This window comes from Vespa mandarinia, chromosome 16 (genome assembly GCF_050613455.1).
Source record: "Vespa mandarinia isolate Hongniang chromosome 16, ASM5061345v1, whole genome shotgun sequence".
NCBI classification, from domain to species: Eukaryota; Metazoa; Arthropoda; class Insecta; order Hymenoptera; family Vespidae; genus Vespa; species Vespa mandarinia.
This window is the reverse complement of record NC_140825.1, coordinates 1,020,001-1,031,428: the sequence shown is the minus strand read 5'-3', so window position 1 is coordinate 1,031,428 and position 11,428 is coordinate 1,020,001. Positions and strand designations below refer to the sequence as shown.

Genomic DNA, 11,428 nt, shown 5'->3' with positions numbered 1-11,428 from the left:
CAATAATTATTTGCAATGCCATTTTGTTAATTAGGTTATATCGTTAATTATAGATACTATTATTTCAAAATATATTAAAGCGATTCGAAGAAATATAACAATTATCTGATTTATTGTCTTTACGGATATTATGTAATTAATTTCTAACCGCGTTACGAATTCTAATAATAAAATGAAACAAAAGAGACAATAAAATGAAATCTGTAAGAAACCTATACTCGAAAAGTCGCGAAAACCGTTACACTTCATTCGAATTCTACGTTACCGACTAATACGCGTAAAGCTTCTAGACAAGATGGAGGAATTAAATTACTCGATCGATAATTCGATAAAGTAGTATGTTACTTTATTGAGATGAAATATACAAAAAAAAAAACTATAAGTACGCTTGACGATATCGAGAAAAAAATTAATAACTTTTAAAAAGAATTATTTTTGTTAATGAAGACCGATATAAAAACGACCTTTTAATTTTTCTTTCAAATCGCTCGAAAAATGCTTAATTCTACTGGCGGGAAAAACGTGCACTTTCAAAATGATTTAGTAGGAAATTCATTGTTTTCAGATTGAGAACACTGTTTCTGATACTCGATGGTGGAAATGTAACGTTGATCAGTGTTTTTTCATGAGAAACGTTTCTAACAAAACTTTAATTTTTTTTTCGCAATCCACAAGAGAAGAAAGAAAATATGGAATATTCTGACTTTGAAGCTTATTATATGCGTGTGAAATAACATTGGAAGCGTTAGTATGGCTTTCTTTATACTTTTTAAGATATGTCTCGTACAACTTGAGAATAGGTGAGTTGTTTTAATCAACCTTCACGTATTCTGATTAACTTTTTCCTTATCGATGCATACATTATCATCTGAAATTTCTTATTTATTTTCATAACTCTATAATAAATCCATGCGCGATTAAATTTTTATTGAACATTCCTTTATGTTTTTGTATATACAACATACGTAGATTAATGTTTTTTTAACGAACATTTAATCCAATTGTAAAATGTATCTTTAATGTCTTTCAATGGATACCTAGTGTAAATGTTTTATTTATTAATTAACATTAATTTATTTTATTCTCTTATCATTTTCAGTTACTGAATTTAATATAATACTATTGTAGATATTAAGAGAAACAGTACATAAGATAAACATGGCAGTGCATAGACAAGAAAAAGATTACACGGTTGTAAATCTTATCCGTCAAAGGGAAATACAAGTATGATCATTGTTTTATAATATTTTATCCAATTTTTTTTATGACAGTCTCTCTGTAGATTAAATTCATCTTTATTCTTTATTTATGTGATATTATATATTATATAGGAATCCATAGCATATACGGTCTCTCAAAAATTACACGTTACTGAAGATTTGGTATTACGATTGGGATTAGAAAAAGAATTGAATGGTCATTCTGGTTGTGTTAATTGTTTAGAATGGGATGAAACTGGAAAGTACGTATTGTTTGTTTATTTTTCAATAGAATGAAATCAATTGTAAATTTAATGTTTTAATAATGAATAAAAATAAAATAAATAAAATTGTCTGTTCTAATAATAACAAACAATTTTAAATATGTTTTTAGAGTACTAGCTTCTGCCTCGGATGATACAAATATTATATTATGGGATCCATTTCGTTATGAAAAAAAGTTAGTTATTCATACTGGACACCGTGGAAATATATTTTCTGCAAAGGTATCTATATATTTATTATTTTATAAAAAATATCATTATGATTAGTGTTCTATAAAACCATTTCTTGATTCGTAACAGAAAACATGATACTTCCGCTTTATCAAGCTGAGCTAAGTTATGGCCTCATTATAATCTATATTTATTTTTAGTTCATGCCAAAGACAAATAATAATGTGTTGGTATCAGGGGCAGCTGATTGTAAAGTCCAAGTACACGATCTTAGTCTCACGGAACCGATCCTTGCATGCTATTGTCATCTAGGACGTGTTAAACGTATAGCTACAATAGGAAGTATACCTTCATTATTTTGGAGCGTGGCTGAAGATGGTTTGGTACTGCAGTATGATATACGTGTACCACATACATGTGAAAATAATGAGCCTAACGTACTTATAAACTTGGTAAATCATATGGGAAGATCCGCGGAAGGAAAATGTATCTCCATAAATCCTAAGAGACCAGAATTGGTAGCTATTGGGGCTAACGATGCTTACATAAGGATGTATGATCGCAGAATGATCAAACATTCTCAGGTTTTGAGTATTAAATAATTACTATCATTTTATATATTATTCCAATGGAATGAAAAAAAAAAAAAAAAAAAAAGAAAACATTTTCTATGTATTCCATAATATCTACAGGTTCCAATTGTTTTTCCTCACGTTGACTGGGACAGGAGACATCTTAGCTTCATTCGAAGCGGCGAAGGTGATCCGGAGGATAATGTACCATTGGGTTGTGCACAGTATTTTATCGCGGGTTCGTTCGTACGATCAGAGATAGCGTACGCGGCTCCTTTGTACTTACTCCTCCTTTTTGATGCCTGTTACATGATCTCTCTAACGGAGACTATTCTTTAACATTAAATAGGCCATCTGCACTCACGTCCGCGTGATGGTAATAGAAGCCTTACAGCAACATATTTGACCTTTAGTGCCGATGGGAATGAATTGCTAGTTAATATGGGCGGAGAACAGATTTATTTATATGATATCAACAATTCAAAGAATTCAAAAATATTTCAAAGTTATAATATTAAAAATATTTCAGGTAATTATACTCTTTTTTTTTATTTTTTTTTTATTTTTTTTTTATTTTTTTTTATTTTTTTTTTTTTTTTTTTTTTTTTTTTTTTTGATTGTGAATAATCTAATATAGGTCTCTCATGTCATTTATAAGTTCGTCAACAATTTTTATTTTTAACAGAGACGAATGAAAAAGATTCAAAATCAAAAAATGGTTGTATAGAAAATTGTGATGTTAATCTTGCTAATACAAATATCAGAACTCTGCCTCATCATGTCGAAGAATTAAAACGTCAGGTATATATTGGTACTATATCATAAGTGAATTTAATGTTATACATATTTATCTAATTATATTTTTATATTATAGGCTAATGAAGGTTTTGAACAACAAAAATATACTATAGCAATCAATTTATATAATAAAGCTATTAGTTACTGCCCCACAGCAGCTGTACTTTTTGCTAATAGAGCTGCAGCATTTATGAAACGCGCTTGGTAAATAAACAATTGTTAATAAACAATAATTTATATATTACTGTGGAAAGAAAAAATCTATATTGCTGTAAATAATATTTTTGAAGCTTTAAAATTTCCATAAACGCAATAACAATGTCATTTACAGGGATGGTGATACTTATGCTGCTTTACGTGATTGTCGGACGACTTTGCTTCTTGATCCACAACATGTAAAGGCACACTTTAGGTAAAAAAAAAAAAAAAAAAGAAAAAAGAAAAGTATTTGTATTATTCTTCCATTTCTGAGATCAAATTTTTTTTCTTTTTTTTTTTTTTTAGGTTAGCACGATGTTTGTTTGATCTAAATAGATCAGTTGAAGCTGAAAAAGTTATTAAAAATTTTTTATGCAAATTTCCTGAATATGCATCCAATTCTGCATGCAAAGCTTTGAAAATGGATATTAAAGAAGCTATTGATTCAGGTTTGTTTATACAATGACTTTTACTTAAAAAGATATAAATTTTGATTGTATATCAAATATTTGTATTCTTCAGGTAGGGACATTGATAGTTTCGAACAAGATCTTTCACGAATCTCAGGCTATGAGAAAGAATGGAGAAGCAATACTATAGATTATAAAATGAGATTTTGTGGTCATTGTAACACTACAACAGACATAAAAGAAGCTAATTTTTTTGGAAAGTATGTGAGAAAATTATTATCACTTATAATAATAAATATATATAATATATATATATATATATATATATATATATATATATATACATATTTAATAAATAATAATAAAAAAATTATATTAAATATTATTTAAGCAATGGACAATATATAGTTGCCGGATCGGACGATGGTTCCTTTTTTATTTGGGATCGGAATACAACAAATATTATACGTGTATTAAGAGGTGATGATAGAATTGTAAATTGTCTTCAGCCACATCCATCAACATGTCTATTGGCAACAAGTGGCATAGATCCAGTTATCAGATTATGGAGCCCACTACCAGAAGTAAATAATTCAATATTTCTTATATAACTGTTACAATTGGATTATATGATTTAAAAAAAAAAAAAAATGACTAATTTTTTTTATTGAAATAAATTCTAGGATGGCAGTATAAACGACAGGGAAATTAAAAATTTGGAAGATGCTGCATCTGCAAATCAAATACGTATGAATAGAGATCCATTTGAATTAATGCTGATTAATATGGGTTATAGATTTCCGGTTGAACAACCTGAAGAGAATGAACCTAATGAAGAAATTGATGATCAAAACGATCAACCGATTGTTCATCCGTTAAATTGTAGACCAAGCTAAGCCTTTGAGAAAAGAGAAATGAAACTAATGTCGATTATTTGATAAAATTTTTCTCATCAAAAACTATTGCACGCCTTATATTCGTAATATATCTTATTCCATTTTAATTAGATCCCATTTTTTAGTTACACCACACTTCTCTTTATTATTACCTTCTTTATGTTTGATATTAATTTAGATATTCTAAAACCCCGCACATCACATTCTACTCTCTGTTTAATCGAAAGATTCGTTTTCGAACGATAATAGAGAACAAAATGTACAGAAGAAGAAAATTAATATATGAATTTTTTGTTTCTGCAAATTGTATTTAATAAAATCTAATGTACTAGTTTTACTATTTGTAAGTTAATCTTACCTTTGTTATATATATATATATATATATACACAAGGATATATATACGTCATATATAATTTATATAAGAAAATATTCTCTTATCACAAACACTTAAAGTAATTAATTACGTCGAGGGTACAAGCTCCCATAAATTTTGTAAAGTACTTCCTTCTCTAGGATCTTCTATGGCCAATCCCAAGTAATTTGAAAAATTAGGTTTCCTTTGTGTCGAACCTCCTTCGAAAAAATAATAACCAATAACATCAGAAATATCACCCTGATTATCTTGTATTTCGTTGAAACGTTCTGGATGAATCTCTTCTTCCATCGGTCCCTGCAATTCGTACCTTTATACACTCGAAAAGAAAATATTTTATTTTATATCATCGTATAAAATAAACTTTACCTGATATTCAAAAGTATAATCTACGCCGAAGATCGGTGACTTCTTATACGCTGCTACTAATATATTAATTTCTTTGTGAAGAGTATGAAGTTTTTCTATTGGATTTATACGAAATCCTAAAATATATTCATTATTATCCTTGTCGCTTAATACCACTAATGTTGCTCCAAATTTAGAATTTCTAATTGTAACCTAAAAACGAATCATCCTTCATAAACAACGCGATACAGATACGCGTGACAAATAACATACAAAGTCATGAAATATGTATATACATAGAAACGTATAAATCATCGATTACTTACGCTAGCAATCGATAGATATGGCATTGATACATTAAATTGATTATTCATATCTGCAAACCATACGAGTCGAATATTTGTAACTATGAAAGTTCCGATATTTCCCTAAAATATTTATCGTCGATATTTGCGTTATTTTTATTTTCAAAAAAAAAAAAAAAAAAAAAAAAAAAAAAAAAAAAAAAAAATTAAAAAATTAAAAAATTCAATAAAAAAAAAACAAAGTTAACAATATGAAACCTGTTCAACAGATAAATTCCAAACATCCGGCAAACTTGTATGGACTTTTTCATGTGGCAACAGAGTCAATCTATTTTCATTGACAATACCACTTCTTAATTTGATTTCTCGATAAACTTTTGATGACGTATAAGCTCTATATATAGAAATTATTAATTCATTAATTTATTTTTTTTATTATTATTATTACTATTGTCATTATTAAATGAATTATTTTATGATCAAGAAAAAAAAAAAAAAAAGAATTCATACCTATATACACCAATAACTGAGGTATAATGCCTAGTACTTATTGAATTTAAATTTGTGAATATAAATTCGTATTGACTATTCCGAAAAGATGTTAAAATGTGTAAAGCTTGTGTTTGTCCACCTTTAACCTAAAATATATATATATATATATATATATGATAATTTTTCTAAACGTAATATTTAATATTTTTTATAAACCTAAACGAAGGATACTTACTGTGCTTACAGTTTTTGAATTTATTGTAACGAAAGTATTGAAACCGATGGCTGTGAAAATGACAAAAACTAATTAAATTCTTTTTCTTTTCTTTTTTTATAAAAAATTGATAGAAACCTAGAATTTATTATGTCGGTTCGAACATACTTAAATTAATTCTTGGTAAAGATATGGAATGCCATAATATTCGTAAATTCGTTACAATTAATCTTCCATTGTCGCCAGAATTTCCTTTCGTGTCTTCTATCATATCGAGTTTGTCTACCATAATTTCACCAACTCTTAATTGCATCTGACTAAATTTAAAATGACAAATAATCGATATAATTATTATACTATTAATTATTCTATACAAATTCGTTTTCACATTTTCTTTCATTTAATATCTCCAATTAAAAACTCAAATTAAAATATTATATATGAATATATATATATATATATATATATATATATATATATATATATATATACATACACATATATTTAGAATCAAAAACTTAAATAATTATATTCATAAGAAAAAAAAAAAAAAAAAAAAAAGAAAAAGAAAAATAAAGTGCCCAAAAAAAGAAAATATTTTTCAAACGTGCTACAGTTTTACGAAATTATTATTCTGATAAAATAATTACTTGTAAAATACATCGAATCTTATTTCTTTATCTTCCCACATTATGACGTATTTGATTAAAACCTGGAAAAGTTTTAATCGATAAACTTAATAAAATACTTCAAGTAAAGAACGTTATTCGTCAATACCTCAATGCTACAAACACAAATATATATATATATATATATATATATATACATATATATATATATAATATACGCACGATGTGTATCACAATGTTGCGTGGTTACGAAATGGCGCCAATTTTTAAATTTCGTAACATAAAAAACTCTACACATCTGTTAGACAAATACAAAGAAAATATTTCAAATCTTATATATACGCATACAGATAAGTTTAAAACTGAATAATTTTTTTTAAAGCTAAAATATGTTAATAAAGAAAATTATCATTAAAAATAACAAGTACGTATTTTTAAACAATTCTAAATATACAGCTATACACGTTATTCGCATATTAATCAATTAAATATATATGAATTAGTTTATAATATTATAACAGAATTATAATTAATTCATTAATAATACAATTCAATGTAATAATAAACTCAAAAAGATATACTCTTTAAATAATAAATAATATTGTTTCTTTAATCGCAGAATATTAGCAATTTTAATTTAAGATGAACCTTCAATTACCAAAATTTTATTTTCTATATTTACTATAGAAATGAAAAAGAATTTACAAAAGAAAAATATCACATATTTCTTAAAGCAATAATAAAAAAGCATTGTAATATATCATGTATATACATATGTGATCGTACACCGTGCGCGTATACACATTCAAGTAAATTCTAAATGAAATTTGTTCTATATAAGGAACTAATATGCATACAGACAATATTTGGCAATATCAATGGTAACATAAAATTTATCAATTCTATTAAATTAAAATATACTGAAAGCTAAGTTGACATCATTTATATTATTGTTGTTTTATCAAATCCTTGTTCTCAAATACCTTAAAAAAAGGTAGACTATTATTATTATAATTATAATTATAATTATTATTATTATTATTATTGTTGTTGTTGTTGTTGTTGTTGTTGTTGTTGTTATACTTATGAGAATTTGTACAATCGTGTATTTTTTTTTTCTTTTTCTTTCTTCTTTCTTTCATTTAAATGATATATAACGTTAATTCGTGTAAAGAAAGTATGATATTATGTCCAGTTAAATGTTCTTACTCACATACGTATGATTTCGACATCGTAACTATGTACTTATGTTATTAGTACTATGCTGCGTATCGGTATTTATGTCAGTTGATACAGAAAAACTATCACCGGGATTATTATTCTGTCCATTTTCAGCTGTATTATAACTAGAAAACGAACAAGCAGGTGCGCTTCTAGGTATTACTGCTGCTGCTTCAGGAAGAAGCGACGTACGTTCTGTTGCACTTCCCCATGCTTGTTGATAAGCACTGCGTCCTCTAATTCTGCGACTTAGGGATGATCCAACAACTCCTAAGTGTTCTTTAATATCGTTATGTACATCGGAAACATCCCACATCGCCCTACATAAAAATCCATATATATATAACTTCTATTTAATCCATTGATTAACTATACATTTATATAATTTTAATATAAATTTGATATAATTAATTATAATCGAGAATTGATACATACCTAAATGCGTCCCACCAAGCTTGACTCTGTGCTAAATTTACAAATGGTTTATACGTAAAACTGTAATGATGTGCTATCGCAGCTAAGAACATTTCAATACAAATTAAGAAATCTTGTAATTTGGAAGATATATTTCTTATAAGATGTGTGTTTTCCGTGTTAAATATACTTGATATTACGTTAAAGTATACCAACAAAGCGATTATAAATCCTTGACTGTAAGAAAAAGTGAATGGAATTAATGTGATTGCATAATTAATTCTCTTTCTTTCTTTCTTTCTTTTGTCATTGTAAAAGATTTAGCATGAGAAAACTTACAAAAACGAAAAGAAAACGACTGCTTTAATACACAAAAACTTCCCAATTGGTTTCATTGGTTTTAGAGCTTCCGAATTAGCACGATAGAAAAGAACTAAGCAATACATTGCAATAAATTGGGACAAATTATTTAGAGCGATCATGTATGGAAAAGCAATATCTGCTCTAAATTCTCCTTCTCCATATACTCCATTTAATTCGCATATACTAGAAAGATATAATAATATAAAATATATATATATATATATATGAGAAATTATATGAACTGTTTTATGACAATGCGAGCTATTTATATAGAAAAATATCATTGTTATATTAATTTAATAATACTTACAAAGATACTAAAGTTGATATAGGCCTAACTGCTGTGTATTGTAAAATACCGTGTTTGCACATATGTACAAATTCTCGTCCCATTTCCCAATCAGGAAGACAGCATAAAGGAAACATATGATGTACCTGAGGAGACATCTCCAATCTGTGTTCTAATTGATGATCTGCATTTAGATAGGCCAACAGATACATCATGAAATTATATATCACGTATGCCTCGTAACACTCTCTTATACTATCGACGTATATACTGCCTTCAGGATATACAAGTCCCAACCACTATAACGTCAATCGAATAAATCATAAAAATAATATATAATACATATAATTTCAAGATTATTTTAGAATATACTCACAGCATTTACCGCATAAATAGGTACCATCCATAATATTCTAAACAAAATGATAATATTTGTTAAATAATTATAATATAAAAAAGATATATGTATATATATATATACACATACACAAAATAACATAATATACCTAATGATATATTTTTGTAACCTAGGTTGAGTGTAATATATCATATGTTGGACGATTTCGTAAAAAGCGATAGGCAATGCCAATAATACAAACGCTCCACCCACCAATGCACCTTGTTTTTGTTTATTTAAATCATCCTTAATAGAATTAGCTATTAAAAGCGGTACTAATATAACAATTAAGAGAGCATACAAGCAAGTCAAAACTGGTAATATCCATAATCTCCATCGTCTACAGATTGAAGCCATTGCTTTTATATGATGTACAGTATTTCACATATTTTTGTAACTTATACGCTTTCATACTGAAAATAATAAATGCGGCTATATTGCAAACTATTATAAATCATTATTTGAGCAAATATAAAATGAGTATAATATATGTCTACCGATTTTATCGCTCAACTGATAAGACGTTATTTACTTTCATAAAAATCATATAACGGGACATTAACAGCATTCATCGTTAAAAAATAAAAGTATATTGAAATAATATAAACGCTTTAGTCACCACAATATCGTTAATAAAATTGTGAATAAATAAAAACACTAGGAGAAATCGGTAAACAATGACAGCTTAATGTCAATCAATTTAACCTCTTCTTTCGAACAACGTTAATCAATTCGCATTGATATTATCTCTTCTTCAAAATTCATTGGATTTATCTATACGACATAAATCTTCTAAAAATACAATGTGTTTATCAAAATATATATTATTTATAAAGCAACAATTCCACCATCGCAAACGTATATTTTATGGATCGGATAAAAACTAACATAATTAACTTCAACTTAGTACGTCCCTGTGACACTGACATCGATAGTACAAATATCGAGAGAAAAAATCCACCAATCATGATGTACCTTTTTCTAACAGAACTTTTAGACCTTCAAATCAATTATCAAATAATTATTTGAAGTAATAATATATCTATTATTGATTGTCGAAAAATTTCTACATAGAAAAATAAATATAAATATTTAACTAATTATTCGATCAAGTTCGATTTATTTTTTATCCTTTCATTAAAAAAGCGACATTTCTATGATCTGACCTTGATGTAAATGTTCTCTATATAAATAAAATAATATGTTTATTTATTTAATCTTATTAAGAAATATTAACGAATGATACGTCTATGTATCTGTATATAATGAATTTCCAAACATAAAAGTAATGATATAAAATTTTGAGATTCTGATTGGTCAGTATTAGCGAAGATATAAGAATTGGCCAATCAAGATTCAGCATAATGAATCTATTCTTAATATGTTACTCTTTTCTACATTTAAATTCAACTTTTTTCACTGCAGATATTTATATCCATGTAAACAATTTTTATACTTTATTAAATTACATAAAAAAAAAAAAAGAAAAAAACAATGATTTTGTATCTATGTACATTACATTAATGTTATATTCTATACAATAATTATATAGCATGGTTTATTTCATTGGCTCATCCGAAGATGGTACAGTAGTTGCGTTTTCATTGGTTTGCGGAAGTTTGTTCAATTTAACTAACATCTTTTCTTCCTTTAATTTCTTTTTAGCCTCTTTCAATTTCTTTTTCTCTTCCTTCTCTTTTTCTGCCATTGCTGCTTTAAATTTCTCATCATGTATAGGTACATCAAATCCAAGCTGATACCTAACTTCTTCTATTAAACGTTCTTTATGTTTCTTTGCTTCTAATATATCTGCTTCTTTCTTGGCAAGTCTTGTATTCAAATCGTTTATCCATT

General features: G+C 26.9%; 4 protein-coding genes across 12 annotated transcripts in view; 1 reads left to right on the top strand and 3 right to left on the bottom strand.

Annotated features, from left to right (window-relative positions):
• The first annotated feature begins 578 nt into the window (after positions 1-578).
• adp (WD and tetratricopeptide repeats 1) lies at positions 579-4,528 on the top strand. 5 transcript variants are annotated; one of them, XM_035867598.2, is made up of 14 exons: positions 579-744; positions 1,129-1,224; positions 1,332-1,462; positions 1,594-1,705; positions 1,855-2,241; positions 2,347-2,464; positions 2,576-2,755; positions 2,912-3,027; positions 3,101-3,228; positions 3,356-3,436; positions 3,529-3,671; positions 3,745-3,892; positions 4,024-4,216; positions 4,316-4,528. In XM_035867598.2, exons 2-14 carry the CDS (start codon positions 1,159-1,161, stop codon positions 4,526-4,528), a joined length of 2,016 nt encoding a protein of 671 aa, XP_035723491.1. In that variant the 5' UTR covers positions 579-744; positions 1,129-1,158. The 5 variants fall into 5 exon arrangements, with proteins under 5 accessions (XP_035723491.1, XP_035723490.1, XP_035723489.1 ...); XM_035867597.2 differs by having other exon boundaries at positions 1,100-1,224; XM_035867596.2 differs by having other exon boundaries at positions 579-800.
• A 442-nt stretch (positions 4,529-4,970) lies between these two features.
• On the bottom strand, positions 4,971-7,342 carry BBS5 (Bardet-Biedl syndrome 5 protein). The gene is made up of 8 exons (XM_035867608.2): positions 6,912-7,342; positions 6,430-6,578; positions 6,283-6,332; positions 6,066-6,193; positions 5,814-5,949; positions 5,577-5,678; positions 5,272-5,463; positions 4,971-5,199 (listed from the first exon to the last, which is right to left on the bottom strand). The coding sequence occupies exons 1-8, from the start codon at positions 6,950-6,952 to the stop codon at positions 4,990-4,992; spliced, it is 1,008 nt and encodes a 335-aa protein (XP_035723501.1). The 5' UTR covers positions 6,953-7,342; the 3' UTR covers positions 4,971-4,989.
• Positions 6,474-10,491, bottom strand: LOC118442242 (transmembrane protein 184C). Of its 5 annotated transcripts, none has more exons than XM_085661825.1 (8): positions 10,072-10,491; positions 9,684-9,987; positions 9,554-9,590; positions 9,199-9,476; positions 8,865-9,071; positions 8,547-8,762; positions 8,104-8,431; positions 6,474-6,578 (listed from the first exon to the last, which is right to left on the bottom strand). In XM_085661825.1, the coding sequence occupies exons 2-7, from the start codon at positions 9,929-9,931 to the stop codon at positions 8,128-8,130; spliced, it is 1,290 nt and encodes a 429-aa protein (XP_085517951.1). In that variant the 5' UTR covers positions 9,932-9,987; positions 10,072-10,491; the 3' UTR covers positions 6,474-6,578; positions 8,104-8,127. The 5 variants fall into 5 exon arrangements, with proteins under 5 accessions (XP_085517951.1, XP_085517950.1, XP_085517949.1 ...); XM_085661824.1 differs by lacking the exon at positions 6,474-6,578 and adding an exon at positions 7,732-7,873; XM_085661823.1 differs by lacking the exon at positions 6,474-6,578 and adding an exon at positions 7,894-8,025.
• A 531-nt stretch (positions 10,492-11,022) lies between these two features.
• CRIF (growth arrest and DNA damage-inducible proteins-interacting protein CRIF) overlaps positions 11,023-11,428 on the bottom strand; it is a 1,323-nt gene continuing 917 nt past the window's right edge. Inside the window, exon 2 of the mRNA XM_035867610.2 lies at positions 11,023-11,428. This exon is cut by the window's right edge and continues 38 nt beyond it. Within this exon, the coding sequence (XP_035723503.1) occupies positions 11,133-11,428 (296 nt within the window). The 3' untranslated portion in view covers positions 11,023-11,132.